The 15,471-nt window shown below is 39.0% G+C and overlaps 1 protein-coding gene across 1 annotated transcript in view; it reads left to right on the top strand.

Moving 5' to 3' along the window:
- Positions 1 to 15,471, top strand: part of LOC146755793 (cytosolic carboxypeptidase 4-like) — a 104,557-nt gene that overhangs the window by 49,352 nt on the left and 39,734 nt on the right. Inside the window, exon 4 of the mRNA XM_085525282.1 lies at positions 2,050 to 2,226. Within this exon, the coding sequence (XP_085381408.1) occupies positions 2,050 to 2,226 (177 nt within the window). The remainder of the gene's footprint in view (positions 1 to 2,049; positions 2,227 to 15,471) is intronic.

Genomic DNA, 15,471 nt, shown 5'->3' with positions numbered 1-15,471 from the left:
TGAAAGCTGGTAAAATGAAAGGAATATTAAATTCAGATTTGATAATGCTTCTAAATGAGTCCTGACTACAGAGACATTACTGTTACCTGCCAGCGTTTTTATTTAATCAAATATAGAAGACTGATTATGCATATAATTTCAATTGTTTTAAAAACTAAACTGGATTAGAGATCTGATTATGGTACTTCATAGCATATATTTACAAAAATCTGTGTGCTGTTTCAGATAAGGACAGAATGAAAACTATCTGAACCTTCACACGCAGTTTAGCTGGATCTCATGATTGTGTTCAGGATTATAATTGTTTGGGTGACTGTGCTTTATTTTTAACCCAGCTCCAGGAAAACCTGGATGTGTTGCTCGGAATCATAATATTTTGCAGCAAATTGTACTTTGAGGGCAATTCAGAAGCAGTGGATGTTTAGTTCAGAGCAAGTAATCAATTTTAAAGATTCCTCTGTTCGGTATTCTCCCAGGAAAAGGAATGCTGTAGTTCTTAATAGCACACTGTAGATCTTGACTTAAGAGTTAGGCTCATGCTGGTCTCAGGTTTGAAATGTAATCTCTCACTTTGTTCCAGTTATCTGTTCACAAGGTTTTTTTCTGCTGATGAATGGACCTTATAGATCTTTATGTCTGTACCTTACAGAACTGGTAGGGTCCATTCATAGCTATAGATTGGATATGCTGAAAATAACATTTACTTTCTTATTACAGAGGTATGTATGATTATGATGTTTGCAGTGGATATTGCAGAACAGTTTAGGCCAAAGATTTTATCTTCTGCGTCAGTCATCCTTTAAGAGAAGACCAGCTATTAAATGTTATTTTCTCAATTTTGATGAAACCAAGCAGTCCTGTACAGAACTGTGATGTAAAGCTCAACAGAGTGGAACTAGAATTGCTTAGAATCAATCAGTTTCACTGATTGTTATTGGAAAGTGAAATTAGCTGGTTGGCTTTCACTGCCCAAACTGAATGAAATTTGAGGGTCAATGCCATTAGCAATGAGCAGAAACTCCTTCTGTATGATTCCATTCCATTCAGAAGTTTAAGAAAGCTGTCATCAAAGAAATAATGAACGTTCTTATTTTACAAGCTCTTCACTGGATGGTCTTTGGGCATGTACTGGGATGCAAGCACAAAGGTTTATATGCACATATGTGCTTTTGTATGTAAATGCCCAATTTCTACACCGAGTACACCTAGTGTTAAGGTATCTAGTATATACTTTTACAGTTAGCATGAAGAAGTGTTGCATCCACACTGATAGAAATATTTGATAGCGCTGCGTATTAGCAGTGTTTATAGGCTGCTGTTGAGAAAAATGATTTCTAGAATAAGAAAATCACTCAGAGCTAAGAGGTAATTTTACTGAATTTTCATATTTACTCTTTATTGCCGCTTTCTATACAGAGTGCATTCAATGTACCATTTGATCCCAGATGAGAATAGTTTGGTTTATTTCACAATGCAAGATAGTTAAATGCTAAGCTCTATTTTCCTATAATTATCTGTGACCTTCAGTGGGATTATGCATTCCCCTTCTTTGCTGTGTGCTGTGTTCAAACAAAATTCCTCCTATAGCTGAATCCCTTGTCAAATTGTGAGGAGGAGCTGGAAAGGAAAGAATGGAAACATTGTGTGCTGAGCTATGACTGCAGCCCTCTAGGCAGAACAGGAAAATGTAGTTAATGTTGAAGCAGCTTAAAAAATAAAGCTTCATAAGTGACTTCAGCAGTCCAAAACTATAGGATGTGCAAAGACATCATTTTGGATGGGATGTACCAAATGTACTTACAGCATTTTTGTCTGTGACTGGGGACAAAAAAACAAACAAACACAACAAAACATTAGAATATGAAGATTTCACTTGGGATGAAGATGAGTCCAGTTTGGCACTAACTGGAACTATCACAGTGACAGTTTCTACAGGTAGCTTTGGTGATACGCGCTTTAAACAGCATAGGCCTCTTGTAGATGTATTTGTGATATAAATGCATGTACATCTGTTTGATTCATTTTCTCATTGCTGATACTTTCTTATAGACTCTTCCTAAAATCCTGGACAAAGTGGCCCCTGCATTTGTCATGAACAGCTGCAGCTTCCTTGTAGAAAAGTCCCGCGAGTCAACAGCCCGGGTGGTGGTATGGCAAGAAATGGGTGTGCTGAGGAGCTACACCATGGAGAGCACGTACTGCGGCTGCAGCCATGGTCTCTACAAAGTAAGTACCTCTTCCAAAGAACTACATGGCACACTCCTTCTAATGTGTGTCTAATGAGCTTGGGAGAATAGAGAGTGCTGTTTTTATGCTGTTTGGTATTGCCAGCTTCCTTCTATAATATAAGTGTAGCCATTCTACTGAGTTTCTTCTCAGTTAAATCCTTCCACGATCCTTCACTGTTAATCTTCCATGCCAGGGAAGTAGGTTCCTTGCTACGAGGTTTCATTTGACAGTGAAATAAAAAGAAATTCCAGTCTAATGCCAAAAATATTGAGCTGAATGAAGGAGTGTTTTTGAGATGATACAGACTGTGTCTTTATAATGGTATTCACAGTAGATCTGAGGTAATTAACATGAATATTAGGAGTCGTACACTTCCTGTTGCAGTCTATCTGGGCATTTGCTTGGCTAAACTTAAGAGCCTGCACTGAGAATTCTGCACTTGGAGTTTGTTACTGACAGCCAAAGGTAGCTCATCTATGAGCTGAAGCCACAGCTTTAACTGTGAACTAAATGGAGCTAAATTTCTTACCAAATGATGTTCCAGATACTGTGGGAAGGGCTGTACTTGTGCTGAGTGCATCAGAGACAGGAGCCTCTTGGCACTTTTTAAGTACATGGTTTGAGCTCTGGTAATTGTATTTAGCTGTACATAATTCTCCACTTGCTCAGTTGGTGAATTCTTTTTGTTCCTTTCCCAAACCTGTTGCTTTCCATGGAAGGGATTCTGTGCTCCACCTTATTTCTCCCACTAGGGAGCAATCCTTATCTATACAGCATTAATATGTGGTTAAGGATCCGAAAAGACCCTTAAGGAAAAAGCCATTGTTACAAATAACAATTAATAAGACGTTCAAATTATTCTTTGCAAGTTCTATGTTAATCCTTTTACATTCCATAGAATGTGGCCAGCAAGTACTCAGCTACTGTTTTAACAGTGCTCTACTATACTCACATCATTTCTTAGATAGAAAAGGCAGAAGAAATATCTGAAGATGGTTTAAAGAAAGAGAATATAACTGCCCTGAGCATTACACCTAGTGCTCCCTACTCTGAGAAGTGCTGATGGGGTGCAATAGGTACCACAGGTTGTGGTGGGGTTTTAAATTTCCTTCAGACAGTGGGGAGAAATTCTACCTTGACTAATGTCAGTGGCAAAACTCCTAGTGATCTCCGTGGAGAATTTAACTCATTTCCTAGATAATCTGAGTAACATCTAAAAGCAGTTGGACATCAGGTTATATCAGTGTCTAATGATTTGTTCTCTACTTCCTTCAGTATTTTCAACCCAAGTTTGCATAAGTTGTGCCAGCAGATCTAAAATGTTTTATGCAACGTTCTCCCAAGTGCACCACCACTCAGTAAGCTGGTGGTCAGGCTTCTAATGGTGTTGGTAGCAGTTCTGGATCCTGATCTTTGACTTTCTTCCTTCTTGAAAATGGTGAAAATAATGGTGAATGTAGCTGCTTTGCTGACTGTAAACTGAGATACAAACTTCTTGTGCTTGAAGTTGCACATATCTGATAGGGAGTTTGCAAAGGATTTAGGAAAAAACAGAGGAAGGCTTTGTAGAGACTGTAAGAAGCTTAAATACTAAATACACAGGGCTGTCAGGTAAGCCCCCTCTCACCACAGAGCAATGTTGTAGGAGGGCTGAGGTAACCTGTCTGATAGAGAGGCCCAGAAAAGAAGTTCCTAAAGTTTTTCGATTGCACGGTGTGTGGCATATCATGTATAGAAATGTGACTTTCATTTCTAAAGCAGTTTAGTGAGTGAAAAATAAGGCATGAATTTGTTACTAGTGATATGTAAATGAGAAACAGTTGTGACCCCAGCCTCGATTAAAAGTCATTTGATTTCAAATGGGTATGGGGGGAGGGCAGAAATGAGAGCAAAAGAAAAGATGACTTGTCTCTGTTGAATCTCCCTGTCTGTGTGATCAATGGAAATGCAATAAGCCATCTACCCTTAAGGAAAAGAAACATAAAACTAAAGAAACTATTGATCTTATCTAAGGTTTTATTCAACATAAAGAAGAAGAAAAGAAGGGGAAAAAAAATCCAGACTCTCTTTGATTTTGTCTGGATTGTCCAATTGAGTCTTAGAACAGCAGTGTCTCCATTTGAAAGCTGCCTAAAACAAAGCAGTCCATTTCAACAAGGAATTCTCCTTCCTACTTCTACCAGTTTACAATCTCACAATCAAAAAGTAATCAGAAACTGCCTATCATTTCTCTCCCAGTGTGAATGCAGTCTGTATTAACTCCCTCACTGGACCTATTGCCCTCCAGGTTTGTATTACTGTCCTCCTTTTGCAGGATTTTGTTGAGCCATCTTGTCTTATTTGGTTTGCAGAATACTGAATATAAGGCTGTGCCATAGAAAGCTCTATTCAGTACAATCGGGAGCAAATATTGGCCCAAAAGAATCAAATCTGCACTGACGCATATGGATATTCTCCTAAGTTTCTTCAGTGTGATTCATTTTTAAACTGGCATAGCTCTTTGTTTTACCATATCCTATTGTACTACACTTTATTCTTCTTGATTCTTGGCTGACTAGTTAAGACGCCTGTAGTAACGTACTGCACTGGGATGTTCAGATTACTAACTGTATTCACCATCCTACGAGTTTGATGTATTTTGAGCCATGTATACATTTGCGTTCCAAAACAGATATAGTAGAAACATGGCAAATCTCAAAACTCAGCTCCGTGCTCTCTCAGTACATGTGGTGTTGGAAAGGCATTTTCCTTGACATGTTGTGCCTGGTAGAGGAGATGAAGTACTGATGTAAATAGACTTCAGCTTCTTGCTTCAAAGGGATACACGCAACAAGGAGTAACAAATGAGTTTTTAAATTATTCCAGATATTTTGACAGTACCCTTTGAAGGAGATTTTACTGGTGACGTGGATCCCTTTTTGAAGAAAGTCTTTGGGAGAGTCAAGAGAAAAAAATAATTCTGTCCAGTCTAATGCTTCTGAATGAGGGGAATTGAATGCCCCAACTTTTATTATCCGACTTGATGAGAGGGAAAAGCCATCCATTTGCAGAGATGATGGAATCAGGGAGAGCAGCACCGAGCAGAGTGGCCATACGTTCATAAGAAATTGTTGATAGTTGTTCAAAACACCTTTGAAAGGAGGATTTGGGGAATTTCAGGAACGCTCTTCCATAGAACCCATCTTCATGTTGGAAAAGTTTTTCTTCTTTTGAGTCCAACTACTCAATTCACTGAACTGGTAAAGCAAGCTAGAGGTGAGGAAAAACTGATGTTGTTTTGTTGGTTGGTTGGTTGGTTTGATTTGATTTTGCTTGCATTCTCTCCAGTCATTTACAGTAGGAGAAATTAGAGGTAAAATTGTGCCTGATGTAACGGCAGCAATTGGCAGGTGGAGCCTGGCCAGAGTAACTGTCAAAAGTCATGGCCTGTCTAACAATTAGAAGCCCCCATCTCTACAAAACTCACCCCAGATAAATTGTGAGAGTGAATGTCCCTGAAGGTTCTGTGAGCCATCTTCGTGTGAGCGAGGATGTGACATTAGTCATGTAACGTGTGTTCCACAAATCATGTGCCATCTTGCTGAAGTCTGTCTCGTTCTGTTTAGAAGGTTAATAAATTGCATTTTTTTGTTTTTCCTATGCTATACTGGCATAAAACCAAGATAACTTTCTTGTTAGATAAGAGCCAATAGTTTGTATTTCGGAGATGGAAGTACTTAAATGCTGAGGGATAAAAGGACGGAGCTGCTGATAAACGGGTAGCAGAACTGGATGAAAAGCTCTGCATCCTGGCCCCTTATACAGTAACTGCAGAGATGAGAGTCTAATAAATGGGAAGAGCTGCCATTATCCATCCCCTGTAACCTGGCTAGCATTTACTGAATTATTTTATACAAGTAATGAACCAGTGAATTGCCGTGAAAGTGTGGCAGAAATAAAGCAGTATGCCAAGATGAAAGCCTTTCCTCTTGCTACTCTTTCAGAGGTGGACTGCTCTGGTTTGACCCATTTCTGTCCAAAATAACCAAATTGTTACTAATACATCATTTGTCCCTGAAATTGCAGTTCTGTTTCTTTATAGTTATCTATAGGCAATGAAAGATTTTCTTTATCTTCCTTATTATTGCGTATCACATATTATATTTCTGTGGAATTTTTATGTATGCCTTATTCATAAGCAGTTTATTACAGTCGATAGTCAGAAATTGGGTTGTTTTGAGGGAGTTTGCAGTCGCATAACGTTGTCTTACTGGCATACAGAAGCAATGATATTCTTGTATATCATTCTTGTAATTGGATGCCTAGTGCACAAACTTGCAAATAATTTTAATTTGGACTCATGCCAGTATTCAGGCACCAACAGAAATGGTTGCAGCAATGTTCTTGCCACAGAGCGTATTTGATAAGTACTTGCAGAAGGGAAATGAAAAGAGATGGAGTTTATTCTGGGCTTTCTGATGAGCATTCCAGTAAATTGTTTACATCATCTTTGAAATCTGAGGCTTTTCCTATTTCTGGTTTCCATTGTCTCCCACGTTTTACACTTTTCCTAAGTATGAGTAAGTTTCACAAGCATCCAGAAGTTTCTATCCAAAAAATCATCTCTAAAACGTGCATCTAGTGAACCCTCTGAGGCCTGGGCACGTCATTCAAAAGCAGATGCTAAGAAATATAGAAGAATGTTTTTTTGTTTTTTTTTTTCTAAATAGTTCTGCTTCCAGTTCTGGTCCAAAGTGATTCAAATTGGAAGCAGCTGTAATTGTAAGAGAAGTATAAGAGAAAAACAAATAGTTATCTTGTAGTAATCTAAGGAGTGAAGGATTAAATTAAGGTTTTCTGCTCATTGTGTTTTCTTTAGTTGTTGCCCATTGCAAACGTTTGCATCCTGTTTTCCGTATTTTCATGCTCCTTTTGTGCCCACCAATCCTTTTCAGTAAATTGTGATTCAGTTTTCAAGATATTCTAATGGTACCTTTTAGTCTTGATGATTTCACTTAATGCAACGATATAAAGGTTAATGGCATTTAGGAAATGAGCAAAGGCACATGGGAAAGAGCAAACCAACCAGGAGACGGTGAGCATTCATCTTCCTTGGATGGCCAGAGCAACATAATGATTAGTCTGCAAGCACAGCACCAGGGCTTGTGGCTTGCAGCCACAAACCTGTATTTTCTGGTCCTCTTAGGCTGGATTGAGTCAGATGAGCAAAGTCTTCGATGAGAACTCTCCACGGACTTGGCAGAAAAAATGAGTGTTATATCCTAACTCGGATTTTGTTGATATAAACAAAAGGAGAAATGTATATGGCCTTGAACTACAGAGAAATGAAAAATCAGCTGACTTCTCAGCCTTTTGGAACCAATTTCAAAGCTGATCAAATAGGATCTCGACTTCTCCAACTCCTAAATAAACAGAGTAGCACAATCTGAGCCCTTTGGAAGTAATAGCATCTTAAATCAGTTCCTTTGTCTCTGTTGTTGATAGATTATCGAGGGCTGTCTGTCAGTGTAACTGGAGAACAGGTTCCCTCCCTTGTTGTGGTTTGTAATTGCTTTGTGTTTTGTTGTTAGTGGTGTTTTTTAGGTTTTGTTTTTTTTTTTTTCTTCAGCACAACAGAAAGTAATGATGGGATGAGGTCATTGTAGATCTGACTTTGCAGAGTTGGAAGCATCTAGTTCTGTGGAGGTACACTAGACATGGATGTATTTGGAACAGCAAAGCAGAGCCATCATGTGCTCCCCTCTTTCTCTCAACTCTTTTCCACTACTGTATATAATCGATCAGTTGCTGTAGCTCTGATGTTTACCACTTCTGTTTGGGGCTTAGTATTAAAGGGCTTGTTCCAACAAATCCCTGCGTTTCTTTCCTTTTACTTGCAAATGATGTGAGCATCTCCTAGTTAGCAGCTGGTTTATTTGTTAAACCAAGGAACACAGCAGATTCTGTGGGACCCAGGAAAGGAAAACAGATGTTACCTTGATTCTGTACATTTCTGAATGCTGATATTTCTCTTTTTTCCCCTTCCAATATACCATAAACAGCTGATACCTGTTTTGTTTGTTTGTTTTCTCCCTCAACTACTTCTAAACCTTTCTAGATGCTTGGTTGCAGCCCAGTCTTCCCATACTCTTGGGAAGAAAGGTGGTAGTAGGTACAGATTGGAAAGAGTTATCGAGCTGCTTCCCTAGAAGCTTTTTATTTTATTTCCCTAGGAAATAAAAAGCCAGACTACATGGAATCAGAAATGCAAGTATTCAGTCATACCCATTTTCTGGGAGTTGTGGATGGGATTAGATCGAAGATTCCCAGGTGCTGACATTGCAAACCCAGACAACTTAGATGTTAGAATCAAAAAATTCATTTGCAATTAATTAATTTATGGTTGCATGGAAAAGATGCTGCACTTTGGATGAAATGTTACTCTTTCTGAAGCCCACTGAACAGTTCTGAACGGTGCAGCCTTGAATATAAGTGGGATTTAAGTCTGCTAATGAAAAGAACTCTTGGGAAGGATGTGAGACAGAAAAGCAAAATTCCTAATGAAAACTAGCTGTAGTATTCTGGCAGTGTCTCTTTAAAAGTCTAAATATCATTGCACATCATCCTTTCAAGTTTTCAGTGGAATTACAGCGGCTAGGTTTTTGATTTCTGATGTCTCTCTTGCTTGTTAATCTGGTCCCATGTGGATTTATTGTACAAATCTATTTGGCAGCTGAAAATTGCCCTTTGATGAAGCTCATAGTCTAATCATGAACTCCTCAGGCATGGCAAATAAGAATGGGAGGTTGCAAAAGCACAGGCTAGAGGAGCCACGTTTGTCTTTTACTCTGCATGGATTTTAGAAGCATCTAAATTTCAAAGTCTTTTATACACAGGATTTTCTGCGAAGATTGATTTTTACCCCTCTTAGCATCATAACATTTGCCATGCTGGATCAGACCATTGGTCCATATGATCAGGTATCCTGTCTCATACAGTGTTTGGTTCCTCGTGGCTCCTAAGAGAACAAAACCAGGCTGTAGTGCAACTGATTCAATTACACTAAGACATGGAAAAGAAGAAATAATCCTACCGGCCCACCTGACCTGCCTCCTTTCTGCTTCATATGCTGCAGCATGAGGCCTGATTATTTCGAGGGTGTGGTAATGATAATGAGCAACTTTCTCTGTTGATAATTATGGCACTTTTCTGTCCCCTTTCGTAATATTTTCCCACACGGGATTTCCTGCAGCAGTGAACTCCACTAGTTCATACTAGTGATATTAGTGGTATTGGATATGCTGTCCAATATTGAATGTAAACTATATATTGAAATTTAATCTCACTTCCTCCTCCATTCTGTCCCTCCACTGATTTCTGCACTGTACTTCTCACAGCTGCTGTAGCTCCCAGGTTCTTTAATCTGCTGTTCTCTGCCACATCCACTGTTGTCTTTATTCATGGATGATCCAATCGTAGGTCCCTTGGTCTTGTCAAAAAGAAATCAAACTAACTCTATTCATTCTTGCCAACTTTGAAATCTGTAGGTGCATCCTTTCTTCTTCTTTTTTTTTCTCATCCAGTTCTTGTCTCTTTGGTCTTTCCTTTTTTATGTTCCCAATTGAGATTTATATTTTTTTTTCATATGTGCTAAGCTCCTGTACTGATAGCATTGTCTTTCCTCTTTCCCTTCTTCCACAACACTTATTTCAGCTTATGGTCCCAGAAAGAACCATCAGCTCTTCTGGTTTTGACCTCCTATACTACATAGGCAGCTTTGTACCAAACCCTCGTGTTTGTGTAAGATTTTTCATAGAAGAAAGAATTCAGACTGGATTTGAGAGCATCACATGATTGGAAATCCATCTGGTCCCCTGATATTTTGTTCCAGGGATCAGAAAGTGCTAAATATTATTTCCTTGTACGAATTTGAATTCGTCTGCCTGCTATTTTCAGATGTACTCTAGTTTTTTCTCTGTTGGTTTAAAGAGAGATTTAGTAACTTGCAGGTTCTTCTCTTAAAAATACTTACAATGCAACCAAGTTACCTTTCTGTTTTGATAATTAATTAAAACAGGCTGAATTCTATAATAGTTTGTATGAGAATGTGCAGGTAAGTACCTCTGAATTAGCTAAAGGAGCAAGTGGAAAGTCCTGTGCTAAACCACATTAAGCCACATGTCAACACTCTGAAGCAGAATTAAGGTGGCCTTAATTAAATTTGGCTTAACTCATTTCCAAAGTAAATTAAACCAAACTGAATTGCAAACACTTTAATTCTGAATAACGGAGGAGAAATATGTGTTTCTGAATGTGATAAACTTACAGATGAAAGAGGTTGCTTGTGCTGGGTAATCTATGAGGCAGAGAAGGCAATATGTTTAGACATGATATTTCTGGAGCTTCATGGCTTATCTTTAGGTAAGAGGCTCTGTTGTATACCACATATGGATGACAAAGAGAAACCTGCTATATTCTAATTTTTGTCCAAGGAAGAAATTTTTGATGCATGTGATGCCAGATGGTGGCTATCTGCAAGTGAAGATGCATGGTCAGAAAAGAGAAATTACAGCACACAGCCTATGGAAATGCAGACATTAGGGACAATTAAAAAGTGATTCACATACATACTATAAGTGGGGACAGATGAGAGGTGAACGAGCTGAAGACAGTAGAGATCAAAGAAGTTGTTGGCTACTCATAGTTGTGAGAGAAGAAGAATTTGGAGACATCCAAGTGCTGATGTTTTGCAGTATTTCTTTTACTCTCAGACACTCAAGACAGGCAGCTTCTGGAGTATAGAATATTAATCTTTGATGAATAGCTGCTGAAGTGAGACAAGGAATCGTTAAAATATTTTCAACCAAGTAATTATCATAAGCGAGTTCCACTTAGAAAAATGGACAAAGGAATAAACAAGTGTAAGTGTGATTTGGCGTCACACTTTCTTCTTAAAGCAAACAAATATGATACCAAGAGGAGCTTAGATGATGCATGTGGAAATGAGTGCAGTTGTGTGTCATGGGATACGTACGGTTCTTGGTGAAAAGGAAAGATGTATTATTGTTATTACCTAACAACTTTTTAGAGCTGAAATTGAGAGAAGGAAGAAAAGATGGAAAGGTAATGGTTGTGTAAATGATGGATAAACCGAACTGCTTTCCAGTGGTCATAGAGGAGAGTGGTCATAGAGACTTCTGTCTAGGTGTTATGTACCTGAGATTTTGTGTAGGCAGCAGTAAATTCTATTACAGATTCCGAACATTACAGATGATTATTTTCTAGTACAAAAGATGTTGTATCCAATATAGCTCTATTCTGGACCACACTATGATAGGAAAGGGTGAAATAATCTTCGGTGTGAGAGTTGGTGGTTACCTAGACACCAGTGATCATGACCCAATTACGTTTAATAAGGGCAGAGCGCATCATTTCTATTAACATGTGTTCATGTATGTTTTTCCCTTAATATGGGATAATAGTCCAGGACTGAGGATGTATTATAAATAAAGCAGACCACAAGAGGAAGAAAAAAAAGATTACGGAGGTATTATAAATTTTAAAACCAATGTTTTTAAAATAGATTCTGTTACATATCCCAAAAAAAGCTTAATCAAGAATTGAGAACACATTTAGTTAAAACCCATCTTGGTATAATAGTAAAGAGAAGGTGATAATTAGAGCATAGAGGACAGTGAATCATAACACTGATGAAGAATCTATGTAATAGATGGATTGTCAAGAGGTGGATTTCACTTCTTTTAGTCTGTTTCCTTTTTGCCAGTACTAATTGTTTACTAGAGATTCTGACAGATACGAGTAAACAGTGGTAGAGGCCATTTACCTAATCATGATCAAGATATTCTGAGGTGAAAAATGCATAGGTTAATTCTCTGTGGTAACTGAAAATTCATGGCAATTGCTACTAAAGACAGTAAAAAAGAATTCAATGCAATGACTGGAAAAGAAAAAGCTATTCTTCTTATGACGTCTGATCAGAAATGTAACCTAAAACCCAAGGAGTTCTTTCTGAGAAGAGCCGCCTGAAGCCTGGTGTACTTCACAATTAAGTTCTGCCTTGGATTAAATAAGTTTTTCCCAAAGTATTCCTAACCAAATCTCTTACTGCGTGCCACCTCTTCTTGGCTATTGCGAAAAGTTTCCTTTGGTGGTGCTGGAAGTAGCAGGTGAACTTACACAAGAATATTGAATCAGAGATTCACTCAGAAACAAAATGAGAAAGGCGATTTTCAATGAGTTTGAAAACGATATTGCAAATGAGTCTGTGAGAGGAGTACAGCTACATACAATGGGAATAAAAAGCCCTGAAACACTGTCCATTTTGCAGTAGCTTATTCCTGGTAGAGATGACTTCTTTTACTAAGTAGGGTTTTAAGTATGTGTATGTTTTTGCCACATGATCAGAAGGACGGTTAGCATCTCAGTGGGAAGTATTCCTTTAAAAGCTGATGGCCAGCAGGCTACAAGTGGAAAGACTTGTTCTGACTTGGAGATAAATATAAAATGCTGTTAGCTTGTGAGGGAGCTGAGAATTGAATTAAGTAGTTTATTTGATTTGAAATGCTAATTCTGTGTGAAAACAATGGAGGACCAGCACTTGTTAAGATATTTCCTCTGCCGCTTTCTTTTTCTGTTATATTATGCCTTCAATTCCATTGTATTATTGTCTGTCTTGTGTTCTTTTTCCCAGCATTGAGAAGTAATAGAGTTGGATCTGACTTGTCATCTGGGTTGGGGAGAATGGGCTGTACAGCCATGTTGTGATGGCCCAGGGCATGCATGCATGCATCGCCAATTGGCAGTGATGGGAAAAAGGGAGACAGCTCTGTAACGCAGCATAAACACGCTTGAGCAACACAATACCTTGCTCACAACCTTCAGATGTCCTGCACCTGGGTGAACAGGCACCTAAAGTCAACACCGTGGCCAATACTACTGCTTTCCACCAAAGATGAAAGCACTGGATGAGCTATGTGATGGGCTTTATGTTCCCTGCAGTCTGATGGCGCATAGGAAGTTTGCAGCAGGCAGCTGGACACCATTTTCCCAGTGACCTTTTGCGAGCAGCCCTCTTGTCTTTTCTAGTGAGGGAGAATGAAGTAAATGGAGTCTGAAAACAGCTCAGACTGGCTCTGAAATAGTGACCGAAAGGTCGCTTTTCTGATCAAGCCATTGTCTTTGGTGATTGGAAGGGCTTCCAGAGGTCAAAGTGCTGAAGTTTTTCTAAATCAGGAATGCTTTCATGAGCCCCCGTGTGCACTGAAATGGCTGGAATTTCTGCTGGTTCATCAGTTGTAGGTAAATGTATTACATAGGCTGAATATCTGCAGCAAGCTACAGCACTGGTTCTGTGGTTTCATGTATTTGATCATCCCTCGCTCACATCAAATCCTTTAATTTGTGAAGCCTGATGTATGATTATGCTGGGGAGTGATATTAAATGTCAGCTTTGAAAATGGGCCTTGTCACGACTAATACGAAATTCACTCCTGTTGTTAATTTAATGAGATAGAGTGACATGCATCATACATTTATTAAATGACCATAATTATATTTATATTAATGCCAATCTCTGCCCAGGAGAGATTCAGGCCTGGCGTAATGGGACGTGTTCATAATGCAGAAGATCTCTGAATATAGATACAGTGAGAAACTCAGGACTGTAAAACCAAGGCCATGTTGTAGGCTGAGACCGAGTAGCTCTGAGATGCTTGGACAGCATTTTGGGTGGGTGAGGCTGTGAGCTTTGATGGAGGTACATGATTAGAGCTCGTGTCAGACCAACAGCTTTTTGGTTATTCCACATGCTGCAGGATTGGTTGAAATTCATTGAGGTATTGACTTGCTCTTAAATGTAATGCATTTGTATGTTCATTCCCTTTAAAAGGTCAACGAAGCAACTTGACAATTTTTAAAGGTAGCCTGCTGTGTCTGAAGTATATTTAGTTTCATGCTGTCTTCTCTGCAGGATATGATATCGAGTTGTTCTGGTGTTATACCGAGCATGTTGTGCATCGTTATGTAGACAAGATCATTGCTCAGACCTAGGAAACAAATAAGAATTGAATTTTTTTTCCGAATCTTTTTTTTTGTACAATTATGTTGTTTTAGGAAAATGGCCCTCGGTTATTGCTCTGGTTTCTTCTATCTGGTTGCATCAATTTCCTGGGAATAAACCAGATTTCTGGGACAGTGGCAGCTCTGCTTGTTGCAGGAGGCAAGAGCAGCCACTACTGAATTCAGTAGCTCCTGTCTGTTGCTTATGCTGATAGTGTCCACTTCTCCTACGCTGCATACTGATGTGTCCCCTGTCTTCACTCTTCTTGTCTGTCACTATAAACAGAGGGGAACAAAGTTGACAGTGTTGGATTGAAGGGCTGTAAGTGGTTATTGATTCCCAGCCTTCTCGCATGCATAGAGGTAGGGTATGTGTTAGAATACAGACACGAGCACACAAGTGGCAATGGCATGTTACTGCCACTGAGTTATGGGATGTGCATAATTGTTCTTTTCAATGCAGTAGCTAGGGGAACATCTGTATGCACACTAGAGGATGTGTTTGTGTGCTGCACTTGGAAGAAGTTGTGCCCAAAGATGTTTGTATGCATGCATTTATTTCTGGTTTTAGGCAGAACACAAAAGGTGTGCAACTGACATGCATATTTATTGCTTTAAATACATGTCTGTATTTTGTGCATCTATGCATAGCACATGTGGCTACCTTAAGGTCTATATTTTCTACGTACAGCTAGAATTATGTTGTGCTGTGTGTCATTCCTCTGTCGTATGACACTGTTTCATGGCTGTCAGTGGAAAGAGAAAAAGGAAGGGATGCATAACTCACCCTTTTGGCCAAACCATTCTTGCAAAGCACTTGTGGGAGCCTGGATTATCTCGTGAAGGGGAAAGGAAGTTCATTTCTAAATGAAAACTGAAAAGAAAAGGTACACAGCAATGATGAAGTTCAGGTTTCATTAGCTTTTGATGTCTGTTCACAGGAAAAAAATCATGTTTCCTTGGTGACCTTTTAATAAATGCAAAGCTAGGTGGGAAATCTGTCCTTCAGTTCCTTTGCATTTGTAACTAATTAAAGGTGTGGAGTGTGGTGTATAGGATTGCAATGAAGCCTGATGTCAGGCAGCACACTCGCAGTGCTGGGGTCTATGGATGTGTGCGTTGCTGTCCTGTGGGCTTCCACGTGCAGAGGAGATGGATGTCTTCTAAGGCTGTTTCGCATCTCCT

This window comes from Coturnix japonica, chromosome 30, assembly GCF_054131305.1.
Source record: "Coturnix japonica strain WE chromosome 30, WE-NBRP24, whole genome shotgun sequence".
Lineage (NCBI taxonomy): Eukaryota > Metazoa > Chordata > Aves > Galliformes > Phasianidae > Coturnix > Coturnix japonica.
Note: the sequence above shows the minus strand (reverse complement) of the source record. Positions and strands in the feature narration are given on the sequence as shown.